The sequence below is a fragment of the Ammospiza nelsoni genome, chromosome 1 (assembly GCF_027579445.1).
Source record: "Ammospiza nelsoni isolate bAmmNel1 chromosome 1, bAmmNel1.pri, whole genome shotgun sequence".
Classification (NCBI taxonomy): Eukaryota; Metazoa; Chordata; class Aves; order Passeriformes; family Passerellidae; genus Ammospiza; species Ammospiza nelsoni.
The window spans coordinates 89,730,021-89,745,837 of NC_080633.1; the positions used below are offsets into that span (position 1 = coordinate 89,730,021).

At 38.6% G+C, this 15,817-nt stretch overlaps 1 protein-coding gene across 1 annotated transcript in view; it reads right to left on the bottom strand.

The window, feature by feature from the left end:
* Positions 1-619: 619 nt before the first annotated feature.
* LPCAT1 (lysophosphatidylcholine acyltransferase 1) overlaps positions 620-15,817 on the bottom strand; it is a 65,720-nt gene continuing 50,522 nt past the window's right edge. Inside the window, exons 13-14 of the mRNA XM_059487322.1 lie at positions 12,341-12,479; positions 620-8,073 (exon numbers count right to left, since the gene is read on the bottom strand). Coding sequence (XP_059343305.1) covers positions 7,889-8,073; positions 12,341-12,479 — 324 coding nt within the window. The 3' untranslated portion in view covers positions 620-7,888. The remainder of the gene's footprint in view (positions 8,074-12,340; positions 12,480-15,817) is intronic.

Consider the following 15,817-nt stretch of genomic DNA (forward strand, 5'->3'; position numbering starts at 1 on the left):
GAGTTATTTCTCAGCTTGCTGATTACTCAATTTTATTTTTCCAAAAAAAGATGAATTAGTATCTGTCATCAAATTAGAAATGTCTCACACACCTGGACAGATGCTGGGGATTACAAAAAGATTTAGAAAGTGGTCCCATTGAACAGATGTCAAATACTTTCAGCACAATGCTGCAACATTTAAGTAGTATAGTACATAATACAAGGTTAGCTGATGCTTACTCTTGGTCCTCTTCCAGGAAACAAATTCTATCACTTCTAAAGAAATTTACTTCTGACTTCTATTTCTAACATTGCTGATTTACATGGACTCTTAATACCCTTACAGCAATATGAAAAAGCAATATAAACAAATCACCAAACACAAGCAACTATAGAGACAAGCAGCTGCAATGGGTTTGCTTTTTGTCTAAGTATATACAGTTGCTAAGGAGACATGTTTAACTTAAAGGAATTCTAATTCACATATTTAAAAATACAATTTCATTTTTAGATGTTGACTTTAAAACTGCTTTTGTTGTCTGGAAAATACAGCACTGGCTAACCTAAATGTCCTTTTTGAAAGATAAGAAATATTTTGCTCGAAGTTCATTATAAAAGAAAACATAGGACAAAAAATATATACTTAGGCCATAAAAGATCTTTCAAAGTTTATTTCTTTAGCATTTAAAATACAAAATTGTCTTCATGCTGGATAGTGAATAAAAGACATGTATTTGGGTTTTCCCCATATACATTCATAGACTTAGAAACAACCTATTGTCAGATGAATTTCATTTCCAGTACCATGGTAGGATGAAAAGTATCTGAGCGTCAGCTTTCTTCGGTATCCATGAGGAGACTTTGTTTGCAATCACATTTATAGATCCCGCATGTGGAACATGGAAGTGAACAGGCTCACACTGAAAGTGATATAGATGTATATATAGCGAGTCAGGAGTCAATCCAATTTAAGGTTTCACTGTAAACTTCTAATACTTCTAAATTTAATGTCTTGTAGCTCACAGGAACAAGGACAATCTCATAAGCTCTTTCAGACCTGCTGTCAACTGGACACACCTGCAACGGTTGAAGTGTATAAAAAGAAAAAGCAGTTCTGTACCTAATGGCAGGCACGAACTAAAATAGTTTAGTTTTGGGTAGCAATACCAGAACAGGACTCAAATATTCACCTGCTGCTGCCGGCTCAGGGAGAAAAGTCCATGAATGTCACTTCAGCTTAGGAGGCAGCAGGGTCTCCCTCTGGCTGCAACAAACCTACAAAGAACAGACAGCACAAGCAAGAACTAGGGATACAGTAAACTGAATTCACCAGCCCAAGAGGCAGAAAAGATCCTTCTTTACTGTGGGAAAAGGCCAGCTGCCATGCTGGGCATGGATGGGATTTTCTACTTGCTGGTTTGGAATCAGGAGTTCAGCCTGATTTTTCTTCAGCTGACTTTGGCTCAGAACTGGTACTCTTAAATAACACCCCATTGACAGTATAAAAATAGAGTATTACAGAAGTCATGACTTCTTTCCCTTGCTTCTGACATTTTTGGTCAAAATGAAAAAACTGAAATGTAACACCCTACCAACAGATTATCATACAGCACCTTTTTTGAGATCCCCAAGCTATCTCAAGTGAGCGCTGATGTTCATATGGCTCTGTTCAACTTAGCTCAGAATAAAGCATGATAATTGTGATAATAAAAAAATATCCCAAAGAGCTAAGTTATGTAACAGGAATAACTGAGGTACAATCATGCTAAGGTGATTCTACTGTTTCTGTTCCCAGACACTGATCATTTTAAAACTGCAAATACATCTCTACCCCAAAGTTGGTCTGTACAGGAGTATTCTGCTCTGCCACCCTGCTAAGGAAAGTGGAATAAACAGCCACTGCCACCACACAACTAGTAAAAGGATTTTGCATAATGGACTTGCAAGACAATCCATTCAGTAGTGTCAACTACTGTGCAGAAATGTGTCAGCATATCTCACAGAAACATAAACCCTCTATTTTATAAGCCTCTTATATCCTCTGCTCTCTTGGTATCACCCACCTCAGTTTAATCACGTTACACATGATAAAGCACGTCACACCATCTGGGGAAAAAGAACCTGCTTTCTACAAAACAAATCACTTTCACTTGAAGTAGTCCAAGTAGTTAGTATATTGAAAGAACCTTCATTGTTTCCCAGAGAAAGAAACTCTCTCAACTTGAGCACTATGAGACGCAGGAAATACTCACAGACCCAACAGCAAACACATCTAAAGGATGTCCTGTTTGCTGCTGTGTTCTCTCAGTAGTTTTAACTCAGGATTATCATTTAGACATGGTTTGACCACAAGGTGTTGGTGACCAGCATTGTATATCCAGTTCACCACCATAACTATTCCACAAAACTAAAAAAAAATGACAGGGTTCCTGTCATGTTTTGAATACTTTTTTCCATAATTCAAAGAAAAAAAGGCAGGGTGAGAAGATGAAATCTCCACTATCAGTGAGCAAGACATTACTGGGATGTTGCAGTACCTTCAAGAAGTCACCCTCTGAGTAAAGACCACCTGGCTTAAATTCTACCTAGTCAGGACAGCAAAATTACCTGAATGTAAGCCTTCTTGCTCATATGTGAAACAGATCTTTCAGTTTTGCTGAGCTGATCAATTAATAATTTAATTAATTAGTAACTAATTACCAATGGCACTGATGACAACACTTACTTCCATTTTCTATTCTTCTGGGGCTTTTTTTTAGTGATTTATTCAGAATAATTTGTTAATTTAAGTCTTCCTAATCAGCTGAGGTTCAGATACCTGAAAAGCAGCCAACTACTTGAAATGCCTGATTCACAGGGAACTTCTGTGCCTCAATATAGCTTTAGGAGCCAAATCTGAATTTTGCTAATGTAGAACTCTTGGCTAGTGCATTTGTCATTTCCTGTTTCTAGAACACTCATGAAAGCTCTGCTAGTGAAAAAAACAGAGGGTTCACATTAGGTAAAATGCAACATTTCAGAAAGTATTATGACCCACACTCTGAGCTAAACAAAAATTGAACTTAGTTGGTCAGAACTTCAAACCAGAATTTTCTCTCCAGCCTAGTTTAGTCTCATAATATATGCAAAGCTGTGCTTACAGGTTTTTTCTGAGATCACAGAATCTACAGCACATGCTACTGGAGATCTGCAACTAGTATTTTTTAAGTCATGGCAGGTGGTTTTTTTTTTTTTTTTTAATTTGTCCTTTTATGAGGATGCTATTATTGAAGGAGCAGAGAGCAGAAGGTGACTAAAACAGTTAATATGAGAAGCTATAGGTACCACATGGCAATATAAAAATAGGAAGAATAATTTACTGGCAATACCAAAGATAAACTTATCAGGGAACTCATAAATATATAAAACCACACCTGCTTTATAAATTTATCAGATGTTGAAGTGCAGCAATGACTTTTACAGGAAAATGTTTACTGCATTTTGTGAACACAAAAAATACTTCAACCAGCCCAATGCCTAAATTAGCTAACAAAGTTATTCAGCTTGCACGAAGATATTAATAAAGAGCTCTGTGTGACACTTAGCTGTTTACTTCTGGCAGCTATGTCACTAAAGAGGTTGCATCACTTCCTCACGGCACACGTGTCCTTTTCAACCCCTGTGACCTAAGGATTTATACCTTGAAAATGGGATTAGCAAACACACACACGTCTGGTTGCTATTTCTCACACCTAGATCATTCTAGCTACAATAAATGCATCTGAAACATATAGAGTAATTAATTAAGATAAAACTAAGAGTACAGCCTGGTTTCTCCATCAGGCTTATAAATTTCCTATGAAGTTTTTAAAATTTATCTGTTACAGCAACAGACTCCCCAAAAAATCTGTAATAACACTTGCCATACCGTGCTAGAGACAGTGGTTTAAACATGATTTGCATCTAACAAGCATTTGTTTGGTTTTAGTAGGGTTCCATTATGTTTGAAAAAATAGACAAACAACAAAAAAACAAACAACGCCCCCCAAACTTCAGATATTTTGGATTTGGTGGTTTTCTGGGTAACTTTTAATACTTGTTCAGGCGTATGAGAAGAGATACCCAGAGCCTTGGCTGGGTATTTCATACAGTATGTAAAAATTCAGGCTGATGCAAGAACTCTACTGGCAAGGGATGGCAGTATTACATAAGAGTACAAAAATGTTCATCAGAAATGTCAAATGCCTTCACATCACTGCATGTTTTGTGTAAGGATCATTTGAGTTAAATAGTTGCTAAGTCTGCTTATGTCCCCTTGTAAATTCAGGGGGTATTGATAGTACCTGTTGAAATATACCAATATGCCTATAAAATCAGTAATATTTAAATGGAAAGCATTTACATGTCAGTGTTTGGTGAAGGGGAAAGGAAGTTTTCACTTCTACTCTGACTTTGCATCAGGTCACTGAAAGTTAACTGTCACAATCCAGCTGCTCCACAGTCAATGCCTCTAAAAAGGCTTTTCATCAGGAACTACTGAAACACTTCTGCAGCTGGGGTTTGATGGATGAGCTGTAACAAGAGCATGGCTGCAGCCATGTGATGTGTTACAGGCCTCTGCCCTCAAGAGCCTGAGTTTACCATCCTGTGGTGATGTGGCGTCCCTCTCACTACAGGGCAGTCTAATATGATATACTACAAATGCTAAAATTAATGGAATTATATTAATTAATCTCAACTTTTGTGACCTGATATGTGATCTAACAATGTTTCCATGCAGGCTGATCCTTCATCCTGTCATTCCTCCTATTATGTCTTTATCTCATTCAGTAATTTCTCAGAAGAGGGAGATTCACATTTCCTTCCAGAATCTGTTGTTTTGTCTTATGCCTTTTTCTTTTTAATGATTTAATCCACCAATTTTTAAATGAGTTTTAATCCACCAAGAATACTTGCTTGTGCCTTGTGTTGGTCACAGCCTTCTCCAGCAGCAGCTCTGGACTGAGCTCACTGGTGCATGGGACTTTCAGTGCCTCTTTGGGGAGCCTGTTCAAGGGCCCATCTGCTACAGGCTGCAGTGCTCTCCAAGGCACTCTGTACAGCTTAGGTGCACACAAGAACAGCTATTGCACTCAACACAATTACAAAACACCTCACAAATAAAAAAAAAGAAGTCGATGAACCTATGGGTTTTCATCAAACAGATCCTCAAGTCACTCACACCATACATGCAAATTAGACACACTTGTATTTATCCAGCTTCAATCAGCTTTCTTTGCTCTTTCACAGATGTGGTCAATGGATCTCTTTCTTTGGAGCTTCTCTCACTTCAGAGTTGTCCACAGGATTCTAAGCTTACCTCTTTCTTCTTTGCAGACACATGTTGGGGAACTCTCTCATTCCCCGCATTCTGAAATTCTCACATTTCCAAGCTCACATACAAAGGAAAAGATAACTACCTTAGCCAGCTCGAGCCACATGCCATAGTCTTGTAGAGATACAATATGTCCAGACTACACCTGCCTTCCCTTACATACTGTGTAACTACAGAAAACAGACCTCAGGGACATCTCCCTGTAACCCTGGGGCATCATCAGCAAAATCAAGTGTCTCTACTGGAATTCTCTGTCTTTTCTGTTTTCAAAAACTCCAGTTTCAAAAACTTCTTTCCTCCAGTGAAGGAAGGCAAGCTGTTCACCCCACCTGAAACCCTTCTCCTTGGCTATAAAGCATATTGTAAGAGACTTTCCCTAATGCTTGTCTTTTCAGTTCATAGCTAGCATCTACCATCCTTGTGGAGAACAGTGTTCCTATTTCCTCTATAACAACTTTTTCCATATTCAAAGACTGTTCACATTCTTCCTTCAGTCTCCTCTTCTTTGGATTAAAGGCTACTTTAGATCTCTTTTTGAGTACTTTCTGTCCTCCAGACTTTATTAATTTACAGCCCATCTCTCTCAGATGCCCCAATATGAACAGGTACCTCAGGTAAGACCTTATCACATCTTGGTAACAAAGAAATACCACCCTCCTTCAGGGTGGTATTTGCACAGGCCACATGCTGATGCACCCCTCCATCATGAGCATCTTTTCTGCAGCAAAGAGTTAACAGTGCTAAGTTTGACATATTCTGTGCCATCCTTGCCTCCAGATATAGCACAGTAATACTCCTCCTCTGTGCAGCTGACTATTCCTACTTAAATGTAGTTTCTCATACACCTTATTTTTTTCCAATCAATTTCTCCTATTTTTCATGATCAATTTTAATTCATATCTTGCCAGTGAGTCTGTTTCTGCCCTGTGAGCTTGGCTTTTGTTACCTGGATAAATCAAAAATTTAATTATTACCTCCACATACCCCCATAAAGCATATTTTCTTCAATTTTTTTCCTCTTACCCTCTTTATTAAAGCCAGTTCCAGTTTGGAGACCTGCCACATACAGTTGAGGATTTCTAAGGACACATTCCAATACCCTAACGAGCTTTAAAACACCTGCTATTTAAAAAATAGTTATAAAAGCATTTGGTACGAACAGACATCCTTTGCTAAAATTCTTCCATTTCAAATCTAGTTTTAAATTCCTTCGTGGAAGACTCTAATCTCAATAGTTTTCCATGCACAAAACCCTATAAAACTGGTCAGAAATGACTTAAAAGATTTTTTTGTTTGGAAGCAGAGTTGCCATCACAGTTATTTTGTGCCAGAGTCCTCCCTCCTCTTACTCCTTGAGCCTTCAGTCACATTTCCTAATCAATGAAGCTTTGTGGTTTTACAATAATCTAGATTTTTCTCCGAGACCTCCACTAGCAGTTAAGGCATCTGGCTTTACAAAAGGAAACATATGTATTACTAATACAAGTGTGGTGGTTGTTTTAAACAGTTCTAAACTATTCTAAGCTTCACATACATTCTATGAAGTATATGTAATGTTGCTATAAAGATTTAACTAGCACTTCTGCAGGATGTTCTGCAACTTGCTGCTGGCTTGGTCTCTGAAGTGACTGCAACCTTTTCCAACTTGTGCTGATACACCAAAGTTTCCTTGATGTATTCCATGCTACGTCATCTGTATAGGCTTGCTACAAAACACACCTGTGATTCCTGATAAATCTCAATCAAATATAGCTCTGTATGCATCTCCCATAAAATGCTGTGTGGATGTGATTTGGATTGGTTATGAGAGAAAAGCACAAACAGTTCAGTTATGTATTTTCAAACAGTATGTGGCATGTCAGTTTGGAAAGAATTCATGTTTAATTGCATCCGGAAGATTACAGTAGAAAAGTGCTGGGGTGAGGGATAAGGAGCCTCTCCTTTTCATTCTACCATGGAAAGAGAAACAATTTTGTCATTCAGCAATAAAAATAAAAAAAGGAATCCTTAGCAAGTTTTTGTATTACTGTTTCCAAACTGTTCACTGAAACCAAAACAAAGGGCCAAAGTATGCTTGCCTTACTCAGGAGAATAATTCCCACCAAAATCAACAAGACTGACTATTCAGATATGGACAGCAAAGTTTGGCCCCAAATAAACATCCCCATAACTAGGGAAAACACTAATCACCAAAGTGCACTTTACACCATAGTAGCTACATTTTCTTTATACATGCACAGTTTGTGCGACACTCGGTACATGGAACTAGCCAATGGAATATAAATAAGTTGTGCCGCTTCCTTTTAAATATGAACATTAATAATGAAGCACATTCACATTTTTGCCTTTCAAAGACCTTTAAAAAAAATAAAAAACACCTTTCCCAAAGTAACCTGGAACATGTTGTTAAACATAACACATATGATTCAAAGGATGGTATTCAGGTAGAACTTTCACACACAAAACTGGTATTTGCTGTATAATTGGAGTGACTTATGAAAATCCCAAGAAAATACAACCCTCTCACCAGGAGAGGAAGGTAACAGTTGTAGTGTTAATTCAGTTTCTTCTGCAAGGGCCTCCTTCTATCTCCAGCGCTGTCAGGGCTGAAGTCAGTACAGATACCATTAGGAGCAGAAAGAGATGAAGTCTTCAAGCCACTCTCAGCTCCCATCTGATCAGCATAGAGATATTCCTCTGCAAAGTGTGGGTGCAACACAGCAAATGTGTAGAAGTCATCTAAAAAAAAATAGTTGTTGCACAGAATCAGCTCTTTGAAACAGAAGGATGCTAAATTTGAATACTTACACATACATAATCACATGATTTCTTTGGAGGAAAATAGCAGCAGTTAACATAATGCTATCCCCAGTGCTTGTTTTAGCTTTCAGCCTAACTTGATCACATCTGCAGAGCTGAGATGCTGCAAAGAGTTATCTAAGCTCTCTGAAAACACTTCAGGCTTAGCTGTATGAAGGGGCAAACAGACTCAGATTTGCATTAAAATGCATGATGAGCACCACATGCCCTGACATAGCATTTCACTATTCACTGGGGAAGTACAGAAGCCCTCCAGCTGAAGATCACTGAACATCAAGAGCAGTCATTTCTTAAATTCTTAAAACTCTTTTGCAAACACGCCCTTTAATGCTTTGCACTCATAGTTTGCTTCAACCTAACAGCAGCTGTCACTGCTGCCTTCTGCTTTCAAGATTTCAGCATTTTACAAGTCTAAATATTTTAGAGAATAATATTGAGGAGATAATTTATAACACAGGAAAGAGCTCCTGAATTTAATATTAGATAATAACACGATAATAAGAAAAGCCAGATTAGTTCTTGGTGGAGTGGGGAATCTTTAACATCAACAAGTAACATTCTGTGTTGAGAATCAGACACTGAAACTTTGTCTCAATTTGCCTACATGACTTTATCCAGACGTGATCTGAACACAGCTACTGCACAGGAACCAAGCAACAAGAAACTATTCTTATAATGTAAACTGACACTAGAAAAATCTGGATGTGAATGTTTTCACTAATTCAGTCACCTACAGTGTATCACACACCTCCCACTCCAATTCACTGTGCAATCCCAGAAGAGCTCATGATCAGATGATGATGTGAATTCCCTGGTGTGCAGAGCAGATGACACCCAAAGAAGCCTTTCAAAGGAGTGAAGCCCAGTTCCTCCTACAACTGGGCTGGTATGGAAGAAGGGAAACACTGCAGCTTTCCCTCTCTGCCACTGTTTGAGATGACATGATTTTCCAATACTGCAAAGGGCAAGGGAGCAAGGGAATGCCACATGGCTCACAGGGGCACTGAAGTTGTAGGGCAACCCTGCCTCTGAACTGTTGTAAAGGGATAGGTGAGGAGAAGGCAATAAACATAACTTTATCCTTCCACTCACAAAAAAGTGGGTATTCTTTTATCTACAGTCTATATGGATCTAGAGCATTCTGGACCTGTAACTTCAACAAAAGTTGATGAAGTTTAGGTCATGAAAACCAACAGTACCATCTATGTTGAAAAACTCTACATACAACAGGCTGATGGATCATATAAATTATAGTCTTCATGAGGAAAGGGCAATCCAAATTGAACAGAGTGACATTTTGGATACATCTCAGTAAGCTGACATTTTGGCTCCTGCTGAAATAAGTATTGAAAGTATTAAGGAATACTTATTGAAGTTGTAGTCAGCAGAGTGCAATGAAAAGTGCTTGGAATCCCATTTGCCTTATTCATCAGAAACGTGAAACAAGGTCATGTAGAAATAACCAGCTATTCCAGCATCTAATCACAGGTTTCATCTTGGAGTTCAAACTGAAAGCAACTGAAGCATTAGACTGAAGGAAAAGGTCACCTCAGTCATTAATTTGGGGAAAGAAGGTGATTTTGCTATAAACCTCCATTAAAAACAAAGAGACGAATAAAGAACCCAAAGTGGAGTTAAGATTCGTGTCTATGTCTTTGCATTAAGTCTGCACATGTACTACAAGAACTTCAAGAGGTTTTTGTCCTACCCTTGAAACACCCTGCTACCACTTGATATTCCTCCTGGAAGCTCTGTGCTCATTAATCTTCTCTAGTTTTTGTTTCCACTAAGCTAAATAACATTATAATCCTGTGGTTAATATATAATTATTTTAAGCAAATAATTTTTCCTTCCCTGATTCTTTATCCATACACATACTCCAAATATGGCAAATTCCCCCTTTTTTCTGGTTACAGCAAGCCAGGCAGTCATCAGAACATGTTCACAGTCTGAATTGTCTATCAAGAGCTGGTGGAGGGTTTCCTACAATTTGACATGCCCTCCTAGAGAACTTATTCAAACTCTCCAGAATCATGTCTTAAGACTGATAAATCTTGCCTCTGTCTATGCTAGACTAAAAGGAAAAGCACCACAATGAAAGTGCAACTGAACAACTAAGTCACCTGCACACTGTACAAGAGAACTGATACACAAATCTTTGGCAACCAGAGTGCTTTCAACCATGCAACAAAAATTCAGATTTCCAATAATTCAGATTCACAACCTCAATTTTGCTCTTGATTATTCTGTTTACTTGCAATCTGAGCTTTACCTTTGAGATGAGATCTGTGTCTTCAAGGACTCTGCTGTGTATGCAGCAATTTAGGTTTGATACTTTAGGTATTTTATCTTTTGTTCTTACAAGTAAGGCTCAACCTAATATTCCTGCTTTAAATTCCAACACCCAAGAAAGGAGATTGGCAGTAGACTTCTGCTGTGTGTATCCAAAATAACATTAGCTCCATCAGCTACAATGCTTTGATTTCTCAGAACTTGTCTGGACAGTATCCTCAGAACTGTGTGGTCTGCAAGTTTTTTCACCTCTTCTTTCTAGTAAGTAAGTGCAACAAATTGAGCATGTGTGAGGTTCCACATATTCTCAAGAAAGGCAAGAGGTTGAATATTTATAGCAGGAATTCTCAAGACAGAAATGCAATACTAAAAGTTTATTTGCAACTTCTAATTCTGTAATCTAGTAACTTGGACATTTACTCCCACTATTAAACTTTCAGATATGTCAAAATGACAGGTTTCTATTATAAAATGAGCACTTCTCTCAGAAAAATCCCTAAGGAAAGTTTCAAAGAAATTATGTAAACATCATCCTGCTATCTGCTTTGTGTTCCACCACAAAAGACTATTCTTGACTGTAAGATATAAAATAGTGAAAATGAGGGCCAAGCACTCCAGTGGTCACTGCTGTGGCTTGGTGGTCCAGATTTTCTTGTAATGGGAACATATGATGACCACTTAGGGAAAAAGTGCAGATGAAATGCAACAATTACAGATTAATATCAAAACATTAATTCTTTGGCAACTCACATGACCTGGGGTCTGAGTTCACTTGTACATGACTATAAATTTAGCTATCCTCAAACAATGAAATGTGCCAAAATTAAAATTCTGCTGCACTTACCAGCTTAAGATTTGTGCTGGTATTTTTGAAGCTGGTGATTGGGAGGTGGAGGGAAGAGCTGAGTCACTGCACATTATGAGTTGGAAGACAAGGAGCAACAGTGATAAGCAGGAAAAAGGCAATGGGCAGGATGGATGTGGAAATGCTGGGGATGTCACAGAGAGGCACAGAAAGGAAAGGGATAGTACAGCAGGAATCAAGGAGAGAAGACAGTAGTCAGACAAAAAGGAAAGGACAGTGGCAATACTGTCCTGATACTGATTTCAGTAACTCTAAAATATTTGTGTATTCGAAGCTTTACATACATATTGTATGCTTGAAACAGAGGAATTACTAATGTAGAAACTATGATTTACTAACACTAATGTATTATTCTGTAAGATTTTTACCAATTAAGTACATACTGATTATCCTGAGGGAAAACAATTAGAACAGGGTATGTCATAAGCACATCTACTGGAGATACCTAATATGTTGGCTATCAACAACTCAGTTCATACTCAAATGATACAACTAAATGTAGAACCTTACTGAATAAAACATAAATAATCTGAAGTAGCATGTAAATACTCTGACTCCCAGCACAATCTATTCACCCAGGTCTCAATTTTTCAAATGCAATTTTCTCGCCTCCATTCCACCTACAGTGCAGACTATAGAATAGGCAGCCTGGTTAACCACCTCATTTCCTGCTCTCAGACACAAGACACAAAACAACAAGACAGAGCTAAGGCATGTTTCTTTAAAAATACACATTCACATACATGGAAGTCATAGAATAGAATACTTTGAAGGAGCTAATCCTCATATTATGTGACTTGATAAGGAGGGGAAAACTGAAAACACACAAACATGGCATTTGATACCAAAGATGAAACTCATATTTTAAAATGTAAATTTACTTTATTTGCAGTGCTGTTGTCAGTACTGAAGCCACCAAGCCAACTAAAAAAGGTAGAGTTTAATAAAAATGTGATTGCTTTGTTTGTCAATATGAGTGCAAGCAACTTGGACATTTTGTGACAGTTCAGATGCCGTTAGAATGCTTACCATATGTAATCTTTCCTTTTTCCTCTTCATCTACAGCTCTAAAAAGATGTGTAACATCAATTTGTGACACACCCATGGCAGTCTTCAGGATATGTGCTAAATCCTCTTCTGTTACAGTTCCGCCTTCTGACTGGTACAGCTATGAATCAAGACAGCAAGATAAATCATTGCAAAGCTGAATGCCAGCTCCTATAAACAGCACTACACTGAAGCAAAGCAAAACAAAAAGTTGGTATTAGAAATTCTAGTCACTTCAGACTGATGTGATGTATCAAGGATTCCAGATTAGTCTGGGTAAAAAATATCATCAGTTCACATGTGTATGCTTAGAAAGTAAAGCTTGCTATTATCAGAAAAAAGTTCTGTGCTTACATGTCTAACCACTGGAATCACCGTGATACTCAGCAACAAGACTGTCAAACACTAACATGTTTTGCAAACATATAACTGAGAACAATATTCAGCCCATTGAGCTACATAGTCTGTAGTATTGGGAGATATATTTAGGTCAGCCTAAATCAGATACCATTTCCACTTGCTCAGGTGTAAAACTCAAGATTCCTTTGACCAAAATCCAAGAGCAAGCTTGCATTAAATGTCTGTATTTAAATGGTACTAATCAGGAGACTCCTACCCCATACACCAGTGATGAGCATACAATTTTCTACAAGCATTTATTCTAGAAAACAATCATTTGCATACTCTTACATCCTAAAGAGCTACCTCAGAAAGAGTTAGCTTTACTACTGAAAGATTGATAATTATGAATAATTGCTCATAGTCTCATTCCATTTTTGCATACGTACAGTGTTTTACCCTGAGAAGTGGACCTGAATACTTCAAAACATCAGTACCAAATACAGCTTCATTAAGCTTTCTTAAAATAACTCAATTTGCCTGTACAATGTGAGGTGAGAGAAATGAGGTTTTGAAATATTTCTCTCTCCTTTTCAAGCATGACAACACTGAAAATATCAAACCATGTAAAAAGTGCCATTTAGGAAACTTCCTTTTAATTTCTCTATATCATTGACAAGGTGGAAACTGATGAGATTGAACAAAACAGGCATAAGTATCTATTTTTCACACAGGCAGAAGCAATTGCCACAAGACAGCACACCTTAGGGGGTTGCCTCTCCAAAAGGGGAATAAAAATATTGAAATTCCATGGAAGAAAACATATGCTCAAATCAAGAATCTTGCCTTTTGCCCCCCTGGCACCTAACATGCACACTGTTTCACAGGAATAGGGCAAAGACCAAGACATTTCTTTAATAAAACCTGCTACATTTTCACAGAACAAGTAGTGCAGGTAATATTGGGAGGCCAGTATAAAAACAATATTGACGAGATTTACCTTTATTTAGCAGTTTGGAAGGGAAAGTGTAGCACTTACACTGGAGTGCTGCTCTTAGTCCAAACCTCCTGCAAAGGCAGGGTCACCTAGAGCAGGGTACACCAGAGTGCATCCAGGTGTGTTTGGAATGTCTCTAGAAAGGGAGACTCACAACCTCCCTGGGCAGCCTGTGCCAGGGCTCTGCCACCCTCAACATAAATAAGTTCTTCTTCATCTTGAGGTGGAACTTCTTGTTATTTAGTTTATGGCCACTGCTCCTCATTCTGTCACTGGGCACCACTGAAAAGACTTTGGCACCATTGTTCTGACACCCACCTTCGAGATATTTATATGTACTAACGAGATCCCCTCTCAGTCTTCTCTTGTCCAAACTAAATCCCCAGCTCCCTCAGTCTCTCCTCATGAGAGAGATGCTCCAGATCCCAAATCATCTTTGTGGCCTCTGCTGGACCCTCTCCATTACCTCCTTGACTTGTGCTGAGGAGCCCAGAGCTGGACACAGCATTCCAGATGTGCCTCACTGGAGCCAAGCAGAGGGACAGGATCACCTCCCTTGACCTGCTGGCCACACTCTTCCCAAAGCACCCCAGGATCCCACTGGCCCTCCTGGCCACAAGGGCTCTGCTGGCTCACGGCCAGCTTGCCATCCAGCAAGGCCCCCAGGTCCTTCTCTGCAGAGCTGCTCTCCAGTGGGTCACAGCCCAGACTCTGCTGGGACTTGGGGTTTTCCTCCCCAGATGCAGGACCCTGCACTGGCCCTTGCTGAACCTCATCGGGTTTCTCCCCATCAAACCCTCCAGCCTATGGAGGTGCCATTGAATGGCAGCACAGCCCTCAGGTGTATCTCCCACTACCCCCAGTTTTGTAACAGCTCCACATAATGATACTATTTTTCAAGTTCTTCAGTCATACACTAAACACTAACTTTGAAAACTTGTAGCTATATGAAATGTTGCACTTTTCCTGAAAGAAGTAGCACATGGCAGAGGACAGCACCTGCTCAGAGTCATACACTCGTGAATTAACGAGGTCTTTCAATGGCTCCAGGTAAGATGTATTAATATCTTATTGTAGGTGAAGTCAGGACAGGAGGTAGAAAAGGATTAAAAAAGGTTCTCTTTCCTTATTTTTTAATCCCAGAAGAAGCAAAATTTCCTCAGCTTGACACTTTTCTTAACCCTTCCAATCGTCACTAGCAGGATAAAATGAGCCATACCTGCTTCCCCTTGCTGAGTACTTCCCCTTCTTAATAAATGCATAAAGCTTCTCTGCAGTTTTACAGCTAACTTTATATTTTGCAATTAACAAAGTGACTCAAAATTATGTATTATGAGTCAGGGAGTGAAGCAGATAATGAAGAACAGAAATTTTCCAAAGACAGAGTTTAATTAACTTCAAGTGCTTCCAGAAAGAAAATAACCATCCAATCTGAGCTTTTTTTCCTCTCAAATGATAAAATTATCTTGCATGTTATCAAGCATTACAGCTAAATAAAAAAAAATATTTCCACAAAGCCCCCTTTACATTTACTTCAAATTTGTTCATTTTAGTATGAAGATACAGAGCTGACCAAACAGCATCTATTTTTCTATGCCATTTTATAGCTGAAATGGACTGAGTCAGGACAGAGACTTTTCTTTCTGCTTTTCCCTCAGAAGCAGCAATAAACAACAGCAGCTACTAAAGGCAGATTTCCCACAACATTTGTAGGAAATAAATATTTTTGCTCCATCCTCCTTTGCCAAATTTATTAGATTCTGGCTGAAGGCTAAGAATGATACATGTGACACTAAGCATTCACAGGACAGGAGCCTCATTTCTTCAGCAGCACTTATCTAAAGTCACCATGCTGAAGAACCCGAATATAACTACACAGAAAATAAGGTTGCAATGTAGCACCATGCAACTGAATGCTCTGAGCTCCATGTATTCAATAGTGAAGACAGCATCAAGACTTAGCACTTCTCAGTTTCAGTAACACTGAAGACCATGTGAATTCAAGGCAAAGGGAAAAGATGATGCAGGATGCAGCAGAGTTTGCATGTTGAAACAGTAATATTAAAGAAATTAATTGAAAAGTAATAAATCAAGGTGTCAGAAACCCATTGGTTAAGCATGGC